The 21669-nt window shown below is 40.3% G+C and overlaps 1 protein-coding gene and 1 long non-coding RNA gene across 2 annotated transcripts in view; one reads left to right on the forward strand and one right to left on the reverse strand.

The window, feature by feature from the left end:
* The window catches only part of LOC137224053 (uncharacterized), a 66056-nt gene extending 64811 nt beyond the window's left edge, over positions 1 to 1245 (reverse strand). Inside the window, exon 1 of the long non-coding RNA XR_010943200.1 lies at positions 217 to 1245. This is a non-coding gene — a long non-coding RNA (uncharacterized lncRNA). The remainder of the gene's footprint in view (positions 1 to 216) is intronic.
* Positions 36 to 21164, forward strand: PPM1K (protein phosphatase, Mg2+/Mn2+ dependent 1K). Its single transcript, XM_067736985.1, has 7 exons — positions 36 to 165; positions 4390 to 4903; positions 6234 to 6334; positions 13440 to 13605; positions 13765 to 13909; positions 15233 to 15367; positions 17471 to 21164. Exons 2-7 carry the CDS (start codon positions 4464 to 4466, stop codon positions 17600 to 17602), a joined length of 1119 nt encoding a protein of 372 aa, XP_067593086.1. The 5' UTR covers positions 36 to 165; positions 4390 to 4463; the 3' UTR covers positions 17603 to 21164.
* Positions 21165 to 21669: the final 505 nt, after the last annotated feature.

Genomic DNA, 21669 nt, shown 5'->3' on the forward strand with positions numbered 1-21669 from the left:
CCCGAGAAAAATTCTCGAGAATTTCCAGCAGTTGAGCCAGTGGGTGTTCTAACTGCTTGCTCCAGAGACTGGAAACATCGGAGAAGGCAGTCTTATTTACAGAAAACCCCTCTCCCGCCCTCCGTTAGCTAATTACAATTTTTCCAGGGACATTGCCATCACGAGGTAAGAGCCTGGAGAGTGTACTTCATTTATTTAACCGTTTATGATACTTACGGATGGGGGCACAGCCCACTGCTCCCGGTCCGCGGAATGGAGGGTAAACGGAGGAGGGTTCCCCAGGGAGGGGAGGGGAGGGGAATATCTGTTTAGTTCCCCAGCCCCTTCAGTCCGAGCCCGGCGGCCGGTGCCTGGGTTCTCTGTGCGCAGCTTGCTTTCTTTTCGAGTTCTGGAGCAGCATGTCCGGGCGGGGCCCACCTTGGCTGAGCCACCGGCTGCCGGCATTTCCTGCGGAGCCTTCGCCCTCGGCCTGAACTTGACTGCGAGCTGGAGGCTCCTGCCGAGCGAGGGTGGTGGGCCGGGCTGGAAGGAGGGAGGGGACCATGGAAGGGTCGATGGACGGGAAGCAGGGGCCGCCCGCCCTCGCTTCCCTTTAGCGAGGCCCCGAGTCGCCTAGCCCCAACCCCCGGACGCGAGGATGCTGCGGGGGTCAGCGCCTTGTCGCCGCTGCAGCTGCGGCCGGGCCGAGGGAGACGTGGCGGTGGCCGGAATCTGTCCGCGGAGACTGCGGTTGGGAGGCGGGGTCTGGGCGGCGGAAGGTGCGCGAGGGAACCCAGCCGGCAGCATTGCCGCGCGCTGCGCCGGTGGGAGGCTGCGCTTGCTGCGGTGTATCGCCCTGGGTCGCTCAGCTGTCCCGGCCAGCGAGCCAAGCCCAGGATCCCGAACTGTCCAAGGGTGAGCTTTTCAGGGGCTCGGAAGAGAGAAGGATGCAGAGCCCTAGCTGGGATCGACCTGCGGACGTGGGTCTTGCTTTGCCAAGAGCGCACTATAATCTCAAGGCCTTGTGGCTGCTGACGTCTTCTTTCGCAGCCGCCGTCTGTCGATTAGAGATTTCCCAGGAGGTGACAAAGGCGAGACTCCGGGTGGCAACAGCCAGGGAATTTGGCCTTTCTGAGCTTCAGACTGGAAATGTGCAGCAAGGCCTCTCTGGTCCTTGCACACTCCACCAGTGCGGAGGAAAGAAGGAGGTGGTCGGCGCTTTAGAACTGAGCAGCTAAGGGGACAGATTATGTTGGTCTTGAAAGACAGCAATAGTGTCGCAGTCTAGGGGAAAAAAAGTCTCAGTTATAATTTTTCAGGATTTTTTTCTCGGAACCTTAGTCGGTTTCTGTTGGTCACCAACACAGGCACCTACTTCCCTTGACTGGAATCTTAGAGAAGAGGAAGAGTGGGAGAGGTGCTGGTGATAGAACGTAAAGGAAAATTCTTCTTCTTTTTTAAAAAAATTTACTGAAAATTTAATGTGTAGATCTCAACGTTGTATTAGGTGCTCTAGAGGAAATGAAAAAGGATAAAATACACACTTTATACTCAGTTGTTCTGGAAAATTCTTAAATGAACGTTTGGAATATGGTCTGTATCCACATTAACTGAAATGTTTTACAAGATATTTATGGAATCAGAATGATGAATACTTTTCATTGCTCCCATGTTCTTTTCTCTATTCAAACATCTAAATACATATGTTCACATCAAACCTAAGAGGAGTCATTGGAGGTTTCTGTTGTTTCTGTTTTCTCCCTCATGTAGACTAGTAGATTTTCTTTCCTTCCTCCTAGCAGGGTACTGGTAAAGAGGATATTGGAGCCCAAATTTCCTGAAATACATTTTGGAGGTTTCCATAATATTTGAATCGATTGGGATGATTTTTTCTTTTTTCTAGAGTGCTTAAAGAATTATTTTAAGAATATTAAAATTACCTGTGTTTCCATTGTGTAAGTTACTGATATAAAGATACCTGAGTGCCACTTTATAATGGGCAAATGTGAATACTTCGTTAACTATTTTTGCTAGAGGTATAAATCTAAGCAAGTTTCAGTAGTACTGATCCCTAGAACTCCTGAGTAATTTTGGCATGTGCTTAACATGACAGCAATAAACTGCACTTTTTACCTGCTTTCAACAGTCAAGTGCAGTTTAACTCAAATCCCAAGTGCACGCTGCTGCCAGAGACCGGGAGCGCCTCCCTTTTCCAAAAGCACATTTGGACAGCTCCAAGGTGTTTAAGTCATTGCGGGATTATAAAATTGGAATAAGATGAAGATGTAAACTAGGCACAGCAATCTTGTAGCTGCGGCTTTCTTCATCACTCCCCCCCTTTTATTTTTAAACAAAGTGTATACATCAAAAGTTTACTAGAAACCAAATGCCTTTTTTTTTTTTTTTTTCCTCCCTTTCTGATGCTTTTCACCTGAGATTTCCTACTCTCAGGATGTGGCTTTTCACCAGCGCTCTACTGTGGAATCTCTATGCCTCCTCTCGTGGACTCACAACTTATTTCATTTAACCCTCTTTGCTGAGAATCCCCCCTGCTAGTCAGCGTTGTTCAATCAGGGGTCAACTTTGTTCAACTGTCAGAGTTCTGTGTCAGGACTGTAAAGTATGAGATTAACCAAAAGCATTGAGGAGGAGGAAGATGGAGGCCTGGTCACACAAATGAATGTTAAAATGATGAAAATGGAAAGTATTTTCGGCGTTTACTTACTGTCAGTATGTAGAATATATGCAGGCTCACACTGACACGTTTTAAAAAAATTCATGTGATTAAAGTAAATCGTGAGCCATACGTTTTGTGTTGATTGGGGAGTAAAGACAGTTTTGGTTTTGAATAACATATAACCTTCAAATAGAAGCAAAGGAGTAAACACCTCTTTTTTTGGTAATGGGATGTGGTTTCCCTTTGATAACCGGAGGTGCTATGTCTCCCCCGACCCCAGTGTCGTCATAAAAGAAGTGAGTTTCAGGCTTTAGTACATGATATCAGCTAAAAGGCCAAGAGGGAACGGCCTCCTAAGTCTTTTGTGACCCATGAATAGTTTGGGAGGCCATCTTCATTCTAAATTCTGAGAAGGCAGGGCTCAGAGGTCTTCCATTGCTTAGGTATCCAAGGGCGTTCTTTGGAACCTCATCCTTTCCTTCTACTGCTTTACTTACTGAAAGGAGTAATGGTCCTTCCTACACACAGCTAGACTGATTTCCAAAAACTTATTGAAAATGATTGTTTCAAATCTGTAATGCATTTTCTTGTAGATGAATTCAAGCTGGGCTTTTTGTGTGTGTTCATGTGTGCCTTTTGGGGAGATACATTTTTTTCAAATTCATTTTTTTATTGTGAATCAATTCAAACGTGCAGTTGAGAATAATATAACACCTGTATACCCTCCGCCGGCATTGTCAAATCGTAACATTGTGCTATTTTTTACAGTTGGTTTTTAATTCATAAAGGAACAGAACGAAACACTGTGGAGACGAATTTCTGCTTAGAACCTTATTTGTATGGCAAACTGCCAGAAACACAGTCCTTCCCGCAGGGGTGTAGGAATTCCCCCTGCCAACGCCCTGAGGAGGCTTTCGGATGAGCTGCAGCTGTTAATGTAAATGCATAGATCCAGTGGCTCATAAATCAGGGCTGCTTGTCACACGTGCAGTTGCCCCCAGTTTCTGAGATCACACACACGACCCAATTTACATTAACCAGAATAATAAAGTTTAGTAAGTTGAGAAATCTTAAACTGAACTGAGATCCTAGATTGTATCTTTGCTAAAACTTGGGCACTCTCTGAGTACAGAACTATCATAAATATTCTATTAACCAGTTTTCTTTTTTTTAAATTTCTAACTCTTGTAAGAGACTTTGTTACTGTTAATATTTTTCCCCACCTTTTCTTCAGAGCAGTGGAGTTAATGAAGGGAAGACTATTTAGTTACACCTGTTTTCTATATTCTCGCTACTCAAAGTGTGGGCCTGCCCGACCAGCAACTTGTTTGCAGGACCAGGGAGCTGGTTGGAAATACGGCATCTCAGGCCTCACCTGACAGACTGAATCAGAATTTACATTTTAGCAAGATCCCCAAGTGATTGTAGGTTAAAGTTGGAGAAGCACTTGTTCTATGTGAGCTGTGCACATTGTCAAATTTTTATAGAATTTAAACCCTGTGAATGGGGTAGGTAAATCAATTCATTTTTGATCCACTATTCTTAGAAGTAGGCTGTTAAGTGCCACCTCCTTTACAGACTTCATTCTTGGTACTATCTAATGATATATCAGTTATATTTGAAATCATTGATGGAGCCTCTCTCTCTCTCTCTCTCTCTCTCTCTCTCTCTCTCTCTCTCTCTCTCCCTCTCCCTCCCTCTCCCTTTCTCTTTCTCTGTTTCTTTCTACTCAGTTGCATCATTTCTCTGGAAGACAGCCCATTGTTGTTCCATTGACGGTTCCCTAATTCCTGAGTCCTCTGGAGTTATGTCCACAGCTGCCTTACTTACTTTGGTTAGAAGTGCTGGAAACCAGGTGAGGAGGAAAGCGCTACTGGGCGCCCGCCTGCTGCAGGACGACAGGTGGGTGACGCCCACGTGCCACAGCTCCACTTCAGAGGCCCGGTGTTCTCGGTTTGACCCTGATGGTAGCGGACGGCCAGCCACCTGGGATAATTTTGGCATCTGGGATAACCGCATCGATGAGCCGATTCTGCTGCCGCCCAGCATTAAGTATGGCAAGCCGATTCCCAAAGTCAGCTTGGCGAACGTGGGCTGCGCCTCGCAGATTGGCAAACGAAAAGAGAACGAAGATCGGTTTGGCTTCGCTCAGCTGACAGACGAAGTCCTGTACTTTGCGGTGTATGATGGCCATGGCGGACCGTCGGCGGCCGATTTCTGTCACACCCACATGGAGAAATGCATCCTGTACGTACAAACGATACAATGGCTTTCACTCTCTGCAGTGTGCCTTCTGCTTCCTGTTTAAACTTCACCTTTTGGCTGAGACATTCACTGCTTTTTTTTGTTTGTTTTTCTATGTATGTATGGCTGCATTGGGTCTTCGTTGCTGCTGTGCGCGGGCTTTACTCTGGCTGCGGTGAGCGGGGCTTACTCTTCGTTGCGGTGCGCGGGCTTCTCACTGCGGTGGCTTCTCTTGTTGCAGAGCACGGGCTCCAGGCGCACGGGCTTCAGTAGTTGTGGCTCGTGGGCTCAGCTGTGGCTCGTGGGCTCTAGAGCGCAGGCTCAGTAGTTGTGGCTCGTGGGCTCTAGAGCACAGGCGCAGTAGTTGTGGCGCACGGGCTTAGTTACTCCGCGGCATATGGGATCTTCCCGGACCAGGGCTCGAACCCGTGTCCCCTGCGTTGGCAGGCAGATTCTTAACCACTGTACCACCAGGGAAGTCCCAAGGTTCACTGTTAAGGTAGTTATTTGAGTGCTTTCACACTATTTTATGAACAAGCAGTTGCTCAAGCATGCCAGTTATTACAGATGATTATTACCACTTCAGAAATATGTATGTTTTAACAACTCCCTTGGTGAGAGCATTGACCAGAATCTGCAGCCCTTGACTTGTGATCATTTCAAGTGAATTAACATAATAAAGTACATGATCTCATGTACTCTGAGAATCTATGAGTAACATTTACTCCTATCAGTGCAGGGCACACAGTGCTTCAGTAAGTGGTAATTATTCCTTCAAGTGGTATGAATAGCTTGGAATACTTGTTGAAAATAGCTTTAGATGATTGGCATTAGAATAGGGAAAATGCTTTTAATGAGGGTGCTTTGGAGCTCTTTAAAAAGTTTATTTACCGCAATTATTATTAATTATTCTACTGCTAGAATTAAAAGAGGGGGAGAACATGTGACAGTTATGACCACGTGACTCTTCTTCCCAAGCATAGTTATTCATACCATTCATCAGTTGATTTATATATATTTTGCCTTATTCCACAAAGGAACTCAGTGGCTTAAATTTAATATAAAGGAACTCTTGACTTCTCAGGGTTGTGATAGTGAGGATTAATTTTTTAAGGATGGAGACTTGGGCTTTTATTTGACTGTTTTTAAAGGCTTATCTCTGTGCCTGATTCTTTCTCAATTTGATTCGTTAATATGTGGATCTGAAGCCTCTGAAAGGCAAGCCACGGAGGTCCATTGTATGGAATGACTCTGCTAGCTGGAGGGACCAAGAGGAAGGCTAGAAACCTGTAGTCAAATGACTGTTTGGGGCTCTTTTTTCCTCTCCATGAAGGGATTTGCTTCCTAAGGAGGAGAACTTGGAAACTGTGTTGACCTTGGCTTTTCTAGAAATAGATAAAGCCTTTGCAAGGCACGCCCACCTGTCTGCTGATGGTAAGTAAAGCAATCTCTTTCTTTACTGTCCTGGGGCATTTCAGGGGAAAAGGAAACACTTTGAGCCCTTTAGGGGTGGGAGTTTTAATGTAAGTTTATTTGTAAGGATGCTTATGTTGAAAATGATTTTTTAAATGAAGAATCACTTTAAATGTTATTTGGAATCCAAACGAAATCCACTTTTAAATGAACTATATTGGAGATTGTTTTAGAAATTGGAGCTCCAAAATGGCTCTGATATTGAATTTCAATTTTACAAAGATTAAAAAACATTTTTTAATCTGTTTGATTGCTTGTTTTATGGGCAAGAGGTCCGTACTATGAGAGGGTTTATTATTTTGGGTTCTTTTTTTAAGAGGAATCTGACAAGCAAGTACTGAAATTCACTACAGGGTAATCTAATCTAGCCAGAGAGTAAATGTCCACATCAGAAGAAAATTGCTAATTGGTCCTCAATAGAAAAGGACAATGGCTAATATGCACTACTCTGTAAAATTAGAAGGAAGATCTTTTTTCTTCCATTTCTTAAAAAAGCTTGATCTTGCAGCTTTCCCGTGGTAACTAGTTGACATTTTTTTTTATTTGTTAAACACAAGGCCATGGCAGCTGAATTTTAGAATTTGTGTACTGTGTGACCTTACATTTTGAAAGTAAAATGTTTCTGATTTTGACTAAATTTATCAAAACCATTTCAGGAGAATGTAGCTGATGTTTTTTGGTTAGCTGGCCCCCCAGTTTATTGCTCATAAAGTTAACCTTGAAAACTTCTGCAGCAACCATTTAAATGTATGCATATAGACCTCATAACCGATTTGAAAAGGAATCATGCAGTAACATTAATCTGTGTTTTGTTCGTCCTTTTGTTTAAAGGAGGTCAAAGTGTACCACAGCAATGTTATTTTTGTAATTTTCAGTTGGAGGGCATAGGGCTGGAAATTCTGGCTATTTCACAGATGAGGAAGTGAAACTCAGAGAGAGGTAGAAGGTCAATTGCAGAGTTAGGCCTGAGATGTTCCTGGCACCCACCGTGGCCTCTCTCATGGGCGTATTTAAAGATGAGTATTAGAGAGGATGATTCTAGGATGGCCCTATTTGCCATTTTAAGAAGTTTTTCCTCCTCTTTTTCGAGAACTTTATCATCATCATACTTCTCCGAAAAGCATTAGAGTCCACTCTCTTTGTTCAGTTCAGGGATTTATTTTCTCGTTTGTAGATTATTCAGGCCCATTTTCTCTTCTCCGTTCCTTAGGACTTTTCTTCCGCCTTCCAGTTGGCCCCTCACCTTGTGAAAATAAGGGTTGAGAGACGGTAGATTTTAGCATAAGATTCTGTACTTGTTCCTTGTGGGGAAAACATACAAAAGTGAAGAGATTCTGTACTGGTTCCTCGTGGGTAAAACATACGAAAGTGACGAGGACATCAAAACACTTTCTTATAGCTGTATTTTTATAACTCTGAATATTGCTATGCTTTTATTTCATCCATAAGCAGGTCGGCTGTGTATCACACCACGAAGTTTATCGGCTGTAGCGCAGGTGGTGTGCCCCAGCTGTTGCGTAAATAGGTAGAGCTCACTGGGCAAGGTTTTCAGAAAGGAATGTTCAACTTTACCATGGAAATGTGGCCAACAATCAAAAACCAGTAACCCTTCATGGGTGCAGTTTGCCCTTTTGTAAAGGATCTACTTGACGAAGATGCTTAAAACAGTGATAGATTTGGTATAAAATGTGAGAGTACTCCTTTCATTTATTAAATAATAAATTACAGTTAAAGGGAATTTTGAACTTAGGGAGAGAATTGACTTAACTTGCCTACCTTAAAAGAACCTTTCTAAAGATACCTTTCTCACATCAATTCAGTTGTGCAAAAACATTAATCATAAAAATGTACTTCATCTCTAATAATGAAGTGAAAATTTATTTATTTAACTTAGTTCCTCTGTCACATACTTTGAGTTAATGATCTCAGACCTTTCATAAGATAATTCTAGAATTTATTTTTCATTTGCTTGCGAGTATAATGGAGCATGACAGAATGATGCTTAGAGTACTACTAAAAGAAAAAGAAAGGGTCTGTTATGACATTGTTGTTCTTAAGTCTTATTTTCGATGTATTCTTACAGATCAGTTAGTCTGTGTGGTTTTTTTTTTTAAGTAAGTATTTTGAGAACAGCTTTAAATTTATTCTTAATCGGTTGCCAAGGCTTCCAAAGGTGGCAAAAATTGCCTTTTGATTTTGGGGGGCTATTTTATCAAATATATTAAAGCCACTAAAGATAGGATGCTGTACGTCGTTTAACCTTTCAATATGCGGATTTTTTTTTAAAAAAAGCGTACCACTTCAGATTTCAAAGTGATTATTTAAATTAAAAAACATTTTTTAGTTTTTAGTAAGAACTGAAGCAGTATCAGTATTATAAGAGCGAATAATATTCTTTTTGGCATAGCTGTGAGTAGGACCCATGCTAGTTAAATAAAATTGTGAAGTAAGTGCAGTTTGCCCTCTCCAATTTCTTTCACCTTTTCTTTCAGCATCAGCTCCATTTTCCCTCCTTGAACCCTTTCTGTGATCAGCTTGAGGGTAGGGGCCATGGCTTATTCAGTTTTGAATCTCTAGGGTTCAGCACCCTGTAGAGAGTCTGGAAGGTACTCAATAATTATTTGGACTAAACTGATCTCCACTGCCTACGCTTTCTTACCAAAGTTATTATAACTTATCCCTTGATTATCCTATAGCTGATTTAACCAAATTATTAACATAATGTATATAGTTTAATGAGTTATCACTTCTAGGGGGGATCTGAGTTTTGAGTAAGGAAAGCTGAAAAGAGATTGGTTAAACCATAGGAATGAATCACTAATGCTGGAATTTCAGGTAGGGAAGAGTGCCCCACGTCATACTATTAGCTTTCTCAAAAGAAAGTGAAAATAATAAAGTGAAAATAAAACACTCTCTTTTTAAGACTTTCATCCAATATCTGCATAAAATACTTCCAATCACCTCATTAGCATTTAAAATATTTACTATTTCAGTTTAAAATGGGGGTAGTTTGAGGAGAATAAAATCAGAATGCCACTTATCAAGAAACAGACCTTAAGAAATTGCTAGCTATTTTTATTGATTTGTTGTAGATGCATTTTCAATTTACCCTTATTTACAACTAGCTAATTTCATCATCATCTTTGAATATTTTGTATTCATTTTATACCAGTCATGTGTATTTTTACAATTAATGAAACCAGCCAGTAAGTTCAAGTGATGTCCCATTAGTCTATTGTTTAATGAACAAATTGTCACTCAAACCAGATGGTAGAAAACTTAGATGATATCCTCTATATCCGATAAACTCTTCGAAGTGTTTCTAGATTGCTTAAGATTTGAAAGCAACAAAGCTCCCCAAGAGACAAATGGATCAAAAAGAGAAGACTTGCTCTGACGTTCAGAGTGGGAGACGTTGGTGGCAGCATTGTGAGTCTCATTGGAAACTTCCATGCTCTTCATGTTCCTTGATCTCTTTATGGAAGAATTACACTAAAAAATAACCAGTGTGAGAAATGCCATGTTTTTGATTTCCCTTCTTATGTTGGAGGCAGCCAAAAGCAAAAAAAATAGGGACAGCATTGAAGAGATATTCTTATTGTGCTGTTACTGCTTCAACTTGTTACTGATTTAGTGTTTATGATCATACATGTCTAGAATGCCCATTTTTGATAAACACTGAAACTGTATTGGTTTATACATATTATTTTTTACACAGTTGAATAATTACCGGGGGCAGGGGGGTTATACTTTGAAAAGTACAGCTTTACTCTTTATGTTGCCATTCAAAATCTTGATCATTTTTCTTTTGATATATTGACCTGCGACACTGGAGGAAAGAGAGAGCTGCAGAAACTCCCATTTTATGAATTACATAAAATTGTAAACATTCATTAGAGCTCAAGAGCCTTGCTAGCCTTTATTTAAACAATTAATTTAATCTTCTATTCAAAAAATGCCTTATAGATACTAAAATCCTTGCATTTAGCACCATTAACAAATAAGTCACTCCTTGTGTCTGGTATAGGAGGTGCTTTGATTCCTTCTTGATTTATATTTAAATCCCAGTAATTTGGTGGTATACTGTAGTTTACATCCTCTCTGGTATGCTTGTCAGATACGAACTATTCAGTGCTCTACCCATGAATTCCCATGAATTTTCCCTTTTGTAACTGGGACAGTTCTGATATTGATACCAAACAAATTTACGGTGCATTTTTTTCAACTCAATAAACGTACTGATTTACTCTTCAAGACTGACTGACTGACTGTGTGTGTGTGCATGAGTATATAGATGTGTGTCTGGGTTACCACAATATGTGTCTTGGTACACATACATTTGAATATAGGTTTTCCTGCCTTGGGAAGCCACAAAACCAAGAAGTGTTGCTCTGTGATGAAAAACAGACTCAACTACAAAATACCATCAACTTGGGCAAACTGAGTTTTGGAATCATTGATTTGGCATCTCCTGGAATATTATATAATTTGCTAGTGAAATTTTCACCAAAATAAAACCCTTCCCCTTATTTTGCAGCTCTTTCTCTACCCTCCCCTGTGTTGCAGGTTTGTAATGTTTGAGCACAATTCCTGGGTGAATTTCCTATTTGCCTCTGTGCGTGTTATTTGTGGCAGAGAACTGTGCCTGGTCAGCAGCTCTAGACCTGGAGCCCGTGGACACTATATGCTGGGCTTCAGTGGAAAGAGAGATCTGCTTAATTTTGTCCCAGGTGAAGGAGTCCAGCGGTTCCTAGCCTGGACTACTGGAAGGTTCCCACATCCTCTTTGTCCCATTAGTTGAGATGACTTGCAGTAGAAAATGTCCAGTGAGTGTTAAGAACTTATTGAAAGATGTCTTAGTTTTATAGTTTTGTTGTTAGGGAAAAAAGTGAGAATTTTTACTTCCATGTTAAATGTTAAATGAAAATAAATGCTGATTTAATATTTATATTCTTAGATGCTTAGCAAACCAGAACCAACAGTTTTGAAAACTTTCCCATAAATCCTGGGATTTTGGAACTGTGACGTTGGGTTGGTTAAAAACTCAAGCTCTTTTAAATTCCCAAATGGCAGAGCCATGAATTATAATCCTAAGCAGCTAAACCTGAAGTTTTCATTTATGAGGTTTTAACTCTTGATGTAGCCAATTAAAAACCACTTTTAAGAAAAAGCTGCTCCTGGGACTTCCCTGGTGGTTAAGACTCGGAGCTTGCACTACAGGGGGCACCAGTTCGATCCCTGGTCAGGGAACTCAGATCCCGCGTGCTGCTGTGTAGCGCGGCCAAAAAAAAAAAAAAGAGAGAGAGAAAAGCTGCTCCTGTCAGTTTAAACAAAGGAGAATACTAAACTCCCTGGACAGGTAGCATCTGAGTAAACGCCTGTGTTTTCTCGCCTGGCTCTTCTCATCATTTGAAAAGATTACAGAGGTTCAACTGTAAAGCTTCCCTTGTATAATGTTTTAGGACACTCACAAGTTGACATTTGTAATATAAACATCACAGATACACTAAAACGTTTGTGTTGTACGACTATGATATGTTACATATTTTAGTTTTGCCAAGATGACACTACTTTGGCACAGCAGTTCCAAAATCAAAAGAGATAAATGGGAAGATAGTGCAACCATATACGCTCTCTCTCCATAAAGTAAATCCGGCACGGATATAGAAGATTAAGCAGGGTTTATTCATGTTTTTTTTCCATTTTCCTCTTCTGATTAAAGCAGGCATTTTAATATACTGATTGGAAAATACTTGCATATATACCTTTCCAAAATGCATTACTGCTGTTTTGAAAATTGTCTTTAAAAAAAAAAAAAAGGGAAAGACTGAGCTTCCGTCAGTCAATAGCACTTCATTTTTCCTAAATCTGCCTTTGAAGTCAAAATCATCTTTAGATGATCACCTGAATATTTTACTTAGATGCTTTAAAGAATTAACCATGTTACTGAAGATAATACCTGCTTTAAATGCTATCTTTTTTGATTTTCTCAATTTGCTTTCCTTTTTAGCCCATAATTTCACAGTACTCTCACTTTGACAAGGCTCAATGCACCCTCAAAACTTTTAACAAGCAGTAAAGAACTCAGGGCAGACACTGTTAGAATACACACCAAAGAAAGATGCAAAAATGCCCTCTGGATTGGATGGAGGAAATAGCGGTGACCTCCAGCCAAGCAACGTATAATTTTGTTATTGGTTGGAGGAAATTAATATTCTTGGAGTGCTCTGGGCCCAGGGCTTGACCACAGGATTAGCACTTGGCAGCACTGTCCGGCATCTGGGGACAGACTGATTGTTCGGTGGAACTACAAGTGTGAACTATACCAAGTTTATGGGAAACTAGAATGAATTTCATTCCCTGCTCTCCAGATTTACTCCTAATATGATGATGGCTGTACCTTTGTTTCACATCTGGGGAGGACAAAGATGAGAAAAGAATGTGAACCTTTAACCGTTTTAGGATTTTTTTTGGTGAACATTTGTAAAATTAAAACAGGTGTAGAAGGAAAGAATATAAAATATAGTGCTTGAAGAGCCAATGAGGCACTTGGCATATCTTGCTTAGCCTATTAACTGATGATAATTTCACAGGACAGGGGTAAGAAATGGAAGAAAAAAGCTGAGTGCATAGATTTTAGAGAAGTTGGCTTGCCTGAATGGGCTCTGTAGACCTAAATCATCCTGCCATATTAGCCAATCTAATTAAAATGTAATGCTCTTAATCCCAACACCTGATGCACACACAAAGGTGTAATAATGATCCATTCAAGTGAACCCTACTGCGTATAAATAGAAGCCATTTGGAGACAGTGATGCATTTTTTACCAAATTAGGTTAGCAACTTTCTCTGTTTGCATGGAGCCTTGTTACTGAATTAAATACCTCTTTCTCTGCATGCTCTTACTTACATAGTTCATTTGCATTTTATTTGCATAGCTCTAGTTAAATTAGAATGATACATTTCAGCATTAGTTTAACATGCCTATGTTTTATCTTGTAATAAAAATTCCACATCCAATCATTTGACCGTCACTGACTTGTTCTCTTTTTCATCGTGTCTGCAGCGACCCTTCTGACCTCTGGGACTACTGCAACGGTAGCCCTTTTGAGAGACGGTATTGAACTGGTTGTAGCCAGTGTTGGCGATAGCCGAGCTATTTTGTGCAGAAAAGGAAAACCCATGAAGCTGACAATTGACCATACTCCAGAAAGAAAAGATGAAAAAGAAAGGTACCACCCCCACTCATCAATCTTTCTATAAGGATAGTATTTATATAGTTCAAGACAGAAATAAAACCTTGCATTTTAAGCTGATTTTATGCTTAAGTTTAACGGAGCCTTGGTTTTCTGGGTATCACAACGTAGTCTTTTAACATTTTTTTTGACCAGGATTAAGAAATGTGGCGGTTTTATAGCTTGGAATAGTTTGGGACAGCCTCACGTGAACGGCAGACTCGCAATGACCAGGAGTCTTGGAGATCTGGATCTTAAAACCAGTGGTGTGATAGCAGAACCGGAAACAAAGAGGATTAAGGTAAGAAAGGACTTGCAAACCCTTGATACACAGGCAAGGAAGGAATGCAGGATTGTCTCCAGCCGCAGGCTTTCTTGAAAGCCTTAATTGAAGCCAGAGTGACTTTTATTCTTAGTTTTTGAAAAAATACTCATTTTATTTATTTATTTATTGGTTTGGGGCTGCATCGGGTCTTACTTGTGGCGCATGGGATCTTTTTGTTGTGGCACTCAGGCTCTTCCTCGCGGTGCGTGGGCTCCTCTCTCGTTGTGTCACTCGGGCTCCAGAGAGCATGGTCTCAGTAGTTGCGGCACACGGGCTTAGTTGCCCTGCGGCATGCGGGATCTCAGTTCCCCGCCCAGGGATTGAACCCGCGTCCCCTGAACTGGAAGGCGGATTCTTAACCACTGCACCACCAGGGAAGTCCCCAGAATGGCTTTTAAACAGAAGTTATTAATGGAAGGATAGATAAACTTTTCAGATAAAATAGGATAGTGCTTTCCTGGCCTAATGTATGAGGAAGTGTTGGCTTTGTGTCACCCTGCTGTGGAATTTGCCTGGAAGCATCACTGTACTGCCCTTGCTCACCTGCACCTCATCATTCAGCATCCCTCTCCCTTGGAAGCTGAGCCTGACTTCCTTTTTCCACCAAGCTAAATAATTGTCCCACCTCTCTTTTTGTGACATCTTCTGCTTGCTACTAATCATTGCCCCCATTACGCTACGCTTCCCCCAGAATACACCCAGTGGTGAGCCGACACTTCACCTGTGCAACCCCCAGCCTGCTCTAGTACCTGGCACATTAGAGTGTAGGCTCCCAGTAACGGCAGCAAATGACTGTTAATTTATTGAACGGTTTTATGTCTTATAGATATCCCACTTATATTCATTTCATCTAACAAATACTTACATAGCAGTTTACTATGTGCCAGGCTCTGTTCAAAATAGCTACTCCTACCCCATTTTACAGAGAAAACAATTCTGGAGCATATACACTTCAACCTACCTATGTTTGCCCAGTTGAAAAACAGAGGTGGGTTTCACACCCAGGGAGCCTGGCTCCAGAGACAGTGCTCTCAGCCATTACATCAAGCTGCCCAGTAGCATTTAGCGACCTGGCTTCTTCCTCCACGGTGTTACTAAGTAAATGTTAGGTTTGTCCTCAGTGATTGATGCTACATGTTGCCACTTTTGGCCTAAATGCAGGCCTTCCATTTTCACTCTGTTTGCCTACAAGCTCTGACACACGGCTGACCACTTGGAAAACAGATAAAATTGTTGCATTATGAAGATTATCCTCAGGCTGTCTGGTTTATAACCCTGTGCATTTGCTTCTGACTGCAGCTACATCATGCTGATGACAGCTTCCTGGTCCTCACTACAGATGGCATTAACTTCATGGTAAACAGCCAAGAGATCTGTGACTTCGTCAATCAGTGCCACGATCCCAGTGAAGCCGCCCATGCAGTTACTGAACAGGTGACACAGCAGAGCTTCCGCTAGAGAAGTCCCAGGGCGGGGAGGAGAGCACAAAGCCAGGTGCAGGTTTCGCTGCAGCCTGCAGGGGCCACCACTGACTGCAGATTTCTTTGAAATCTTGTGTTTTAGCTTTAGTATTACATGGAATTTTACACTTGACTCCATAATATTTCCAATTAAAAATGTTTTTCCAATTCTTCCAAGTAGTTAAGTAAAATCAATATGCCAAGGAAATGAGCCATGTTTCTTTTTTGGCTTTGTACACATCTTGAAATGACAGTAACAGCATTGGTAAATTATAACATTAGCAAATACTCATGTCACTGTGTGTCAGGCACTTTTCTATTCATATGTATTTAACTCATGTAATCATCATGATAACCCTCTGGGGCTGGAGGTAGGATTATCCCTTCTTCACAGAGGAAGAGAGCAGGGGCACAGAGGCCGAGACATTAAGTAACTTATTCAAGATGGCAAGATTGTCACATTGCAGAACTGGTCTTCAAACCCAGACAGCCGAGCTCCTGAATCCAGCCACTGGACCATTTCAAACTAGACTGCTCCACATGAACATCCAATGTAGAAACACTATAGCATAGTCAATTTCTGGTTTTGAAAGATGGGTGTGTAAAAACAAACAAATACAAAAAGCTATATGGGTGAGTCGTATGTTGGTGTGCCAGTCAGAGCTAAAATTTGGAAGCTGGATAATATCCAGTAAAAAAAAAATGTAAAATTTCCATGTGTTAATACTCTGTTTGGATAGATAGCTCTCTTTTTTTTTTTTACTTTATTTATTTATTTTTGGCTGCATTGGGTCTTCATTGCTGCATGCAGGCTTTCTCCAGTTGCGGCGAGCAGGGTCTACCCTTTGCTGCAGTGCGCGGGCTTCTCATTGTGGTGGCTTCTCTTTGTTGCAGAGCATGGGTTCTAGGCGTGTGGGCATCAGTAGTTGTGGCTCACAGGCTCTATAGAGCAGGCTCAGTAGTTGTGGCTCGTGGGCTCACTATTTGTGGCTCACAGGCTCTAGAGCACAGGCTCAGTAGTTGTGGTGCACGGGCTTAGTTGCTCCATGGCATGTGGGATCTTCCCGGACCAGGGCTCGAACCCGTGTTCCCTGCATTGGCAGGTGGATTCCCAACCACTGCGCCACCAGGGAAGCCCCTATATCATATATTTTTTATCAATCTTTTTCTTCAGAGTTTTGACCTCAGGCTCTGAGGTATTTTCTTTTTTTTTTTAATAAATAAATTTATTTATTTTTGGCTGCGTTGGGTCTTCGTTGCTGTGCGTGGGCTTTCTCTAGTTGTGGCGAGCAGGGACTACTTCCCGTTGTGGTGCGCAGGCTTCTCTTGTTGAGGAGCATGGGCTCTAGGCACGCGGGCTTCAGTAGTGTGGCTCATGGGCTCTAGAGCGCAGGCTCAGTAGTTGTGGCTCGCGGGCTCAAGCGCAGGCTCAATAGTTGTGGCACATGGGCTTAGTTGCTCTACGGCATGTGGGATCTTCCTGGACCAGGGATCGAACCCAGGAAGTCCCAGGCTCTGAGGTCTTTTGAAGTACATTTGCTGTAATCCCAAGCACTTATTAATGCTGACTATGTAATTTGCTCTTTGCATTAGTTCCTAAAATTGATTTATAATTCCACTGTAGGAAGTTTAGTTTATGCCAGTTTTCTATTTTGTATAGACTGTAATAAACTTTCTTACAGTCTTATATCTTTATACACATCCACTTCCTTAGGTTATTATTTCTTTAAGCTAAATTCCTAGGAGCAGAATTGCTAGATAAGAGCTAACACTGAATCCTTAACCCTGCATTATTCCCTATGCTAAATGCTTTACGTGTGTTTTCTTCTTCAGGAGCTACGTATCTTGTACCTTAGTCCACTGGTGTATTTATTGCCAAAACCGCTACAGTGGCATATAGTTAATATAGTTGTTTGGGACATCAGTTATCCTATATGCAATTGATACAAACCACTGTGAAATAACTGCGTTAGTAACTGTGTTTTAAGCCAGTTTGGCCTTCCAGAGAAAGGCCATTTCTTTTTGTACAGACTCTGATTTCCATTGTTCATCTCTTCCTTCCTGCCGTAATTTGCAGGCAATACAGTATGGTACTGAAGACAACACTACTGCAGTAGTAGTGCCTTTTGGTGCTTGGGGAAAATACAAGACCTCTGAAATCAACTTCTCGTTCAGCAGAAGCTTTGCCTCCAGTGGACGATGGGCCTGATCACTTGCTGGGACTTGGAGTTTCTGTGCAGTTTTTCACTGATTGTGTCAAGAAACTGATAAGATTTTAAAAAGCTGACTGTACCAAGGAGACCCTAGGACTCACTAGATCAGTACACACATCACTATAAACTTAGTAACCATCTACATAGTAGTTTTTCACAAATACCTGTCATATTTATGTTCAACTAACTGTACATACTCAGTATAAATACGTGTAATTCAGCTATTGTGAATGAGTCTCTGAGTGAGCAAATGAAAAATGGTTTTGATGCACTTGCTGAGTGTTACATTTCTATATGAATTTCTTTTGACCATTTCTGATCTTTATTCATTTGACCAGGTTCTTGCCTTCAAGTTCTTCAAAACTAGTCAGTATTTTGACAGCTACTCAATGGTTATCTGCAAGTGTTTATTTTTAATAACTGTACCAAGCATTAAGGATGAAAACTGAGTTCTCTGTTACTATATTTTGTACTCTGGATCACCTACTGGTGAACGTAACAATGCAAAAGAAATTAATTCAGCTGACATGACACTGCTAAGCTGTATACATATGTACAACAGTGCACTTACGTATTTCCACTGTGTCACCAGGTCTCTCCTGCCACCAGTCAATTCATTCCTGTTTTTCTGTAGGTAAGAATGCTGTATAGCTATGACTATTCCTTCATATCAGAAAAGAATGTCCAGGCTAAGAGTTCTTTGGTCAAAGCTATACAGAGTTATATACTGACAGTATCAAGTATTTTGTATAACGTTTCCATTTGTTATTCGAATTCTATGTTTTGTGTTTTGTATACGGAATGTTTATATTATCGCTTTTTGTATAGAGTAAGCAAGTCGGATAATTTGTCAGTAAAAATAATCCCACATTGACTGATAACTGCTACAGACATAGCTTGAGGTTTATGTCTCCTTTTTCTAAGACTCCTAAGAAAGACTAAATCTAAAAAAAAGCCTTATCTATTCCAGCTTGCTATGTAATTTAGGAGTATAAAACTATATTTCCTTATATCTGTGTGTAAGTTTGCTGTTAAAATGTGAATCTCTAAATGTGTGTATGGAATTACATCTGCAGTTTATTTCTGCAGACAGTGTAAATTTGTTGTATGTGTAGGTGTATGTACATATGTATATTTTAGACTAATGGAAAATGAAAGGGAACAATCCTGCATAGCTCCTTCACCAGTTAGCTTTCAATTATTGATATGTTTATCTCTAAGAACACTTGACAAACTGAGGGAAGTTTCAGAGTGGAGAACCAATGGTTACTGGGAGATAAGGAAATAGATTAAAAATGGCTGTAGGAGATATTCTGTGGTGGGTAACTTCTGTGGAAAAACCTAGGAACAGAACAGCATTTGAAGCTACGTTGCTGTATTGTAATTTGCATATAAAATAATAGGATGTGAGAAAAATACTGAAGTGTTAAGAATGACATGGAGTTCTGTGGAAACGAAAGAAAAACCAAAACGATAAAGCTGATGTACCTTCAACTCTTAGTTTTCAGGTTGACTTTTCTTTAAGTTTTACTCAAGGCTTATTAGAAGGAAGAGGGCACAACATCGATATTCACATCTCACCTTTTTGGGAATGGAAGGAAAGAAATCTTGAGTTTTCCTGCCTGTATTCATCAGGAATTATCCTTTGGGAAAAAGTGGTATGGAAATATTTCAAGGTGTTTTTTTTTTTTCAAGGAAGTTTGGTAAAAGAAAGAAAAACATTACAAGAAAGGATATGGTCTCCTATTCATTGCCTGGGAAGTGAGGAACCAAAGGTAGGCCTGGAGAAGTTTCTCCCTCTTCCTGAGTAGGGTCTTGGGACATAAACATGGAAGCTGCAGTTAGGAGTATGGAGAGTTTCCAAACTAACAAGCAAACAGAAACTCTAAAGCACAAGATGACCTGCTCAAAATGTAGGTTTTATTTTTGTTTTGAATTCTTCACATTGCTATTCCTCTCTTTTCCTTTAAAAAACCAGCGTGGGAGCGATGTCGTTGACTTCAGAGGTTTAAGAGCCACTGATGCGTTGGGTGGATTGCCATCTGTGACAAAGAAGAATTTGTAGGACATGTAGGCCTTGGTCTGGAGTGGATTTTGCTCTGCTCAACCTGAAAGTTTTTAAAACCTGAAACTAGTCAGCTTTGACTAAAGCATGAAAACACACTAGTGTCTGTTTTTCAAGCCACGATGTTGAAGTATAACTTATAGATTATTATAATCCATAAAAGATAAGCATACGTGTATTAGGCTTTTAAGTCTATTACTGGGAATTATGCAAATAGTAATGGAACAGAAGGACTGTTCTAAATAGATTTTTGGCTATAACTGTGAATTTGCCATGTGGCTATTACCATGTGGGTACAGGTATGGTGTAAATTATATTAATGTAATTAAACTTAAATCAACTGTATTTATGTTTGCCTTTCATTTATATGTAGTATATAAATCATCTTTCTAAAATAAGTTGCCTAACTTTATTTGCCATCATTGATTTGGCAAAATATTCTTAAAATCATTGTGATTTTTCACAAGTATAAATTCTTAGGTACCTTATATATTCAAGTGTAAATGCAGTCCTGCTTTCCATCAACCATTTATTTGTCACAGACCCTTGTGTTAAGTGCATCAAAGTTGTATGCACTTTTTCTGAAAAAAAAAAAAAATAAAGTTTTGGCAGGATCAGTTTTGAATTTCAGTACTCTATGATGGGAAATTACTTACTTTGAAGAATTCTTAGCATGTCATTTAAATAGAAATTATTTTTTCTAAGTGGAACTGAATTATTTTTTAAACAAATCTTGGCAGAGAATGAGTAGGCCTCTGCTAACTCTTCAGTATCAGACAGGACGTTTAGTTTTCTTTCTAAGAACGGACAAGGATTTAATTTCACAGTAATATTATAATAAGAAAATGCTTCAAGGTGCAGTGGGGGAAGGGATGGTTAAAGTTTAGCATTGAACCCCTTAAACACAAACATATATTTGTATTTTCCTTTAGCACTTCAGTTCACATACCTGCGTCTGTGCAAAGTGACATAAAATTCTGGTTGGGTTACGTTTTACCGCATTTATTATATTCACTTACCTGGATGACTTCAACAGAAATAAAAAGTCATGTCTTTAGAAGCCAAACTGTGATGACCTGCCTGTTGCTTTTGGCATCTGGAATGAGACTGCTTGACTCTCTGGCAGCTCCCCTTGGTTGTTAGATGGTTGAAACGGTCCACTGATGGTCATATTGCGCATTTGAGGCTGTGAAGTCGTGGGGTTGTTCCATCTCCAAGAACGACTCCTCTTCCACTGGATTCCTGTACAGAATTGAGCGGTTTGCTGTCTCCCAAATTAGTTTCTGCTAAAGTGCTCTTGTGTACATTTGTTTTATAATTTACCAAAGTACTAATTGGGTGTATAGCACTTCTGTAGTGGGCTGATGTAATTGCTGCTTTGACCGTTGTTTTAAAAGTATGTATTAGAGTAACTGTAAGCATACTAAAATCATATCTCAGTGTTCAAAGCAACATTTAAATAAAGTATGTGCATTAAACACTTTAAAATCAAATTGTGTTTATTTGGCATCCAGACTTTCCAATATTTATTATGTGACCCTGTGAACACTGATGTAAAGGAGTCAGTGAATGTTTGGAAATTTTTTAGCAGCCAAATCCTGGCTGTTTGCAAAATTAATGTGAAGAATCTTTGAAAACATTATATACACACTTATCTATTCAAATCTTTTCGATTGGATTGAAAACAAGATTTATCTCTCATTTCCCTCTTCCAAAATATTTGTTGGTACATAAGAAGAAAATGGTTGTGATTTCTACAATATGTTGCCTGTGGTATATTTTACTGCAGCATTTCCATGTATTAAAAATTAGAAACAAGTGTTCAGTGGGAACTCAGCAATATGCAGTTAATGTAAGCAATTTTTAATGTCCTGCCATTGATTGAACAAAATGTCATAGTTGCAGTCTTTCGGCACAAGGATCTCTTCTAGAGTATCCCCTGAAGGTAACTTGGTAAACTCCATGGTGGCAGAGATCTATTTCATTTTGTTCAGACTC

This window comes from Pseudorca crassidens, chromosome 4, assembly GCF_039906515.1.
Source record: "Pseudorca crassidens isolate mPseCra1 chromosome 4, mPseCra1.hap1, whole genome shotgun sequence".
NCBI classification, from domain to species: domain Eukaryota; kingdom Metazoa; phylum Chordata; class Mammalia; order Artiodactyla; family Delphinidae; genus Pseudorca; species Pseudorca crassidens.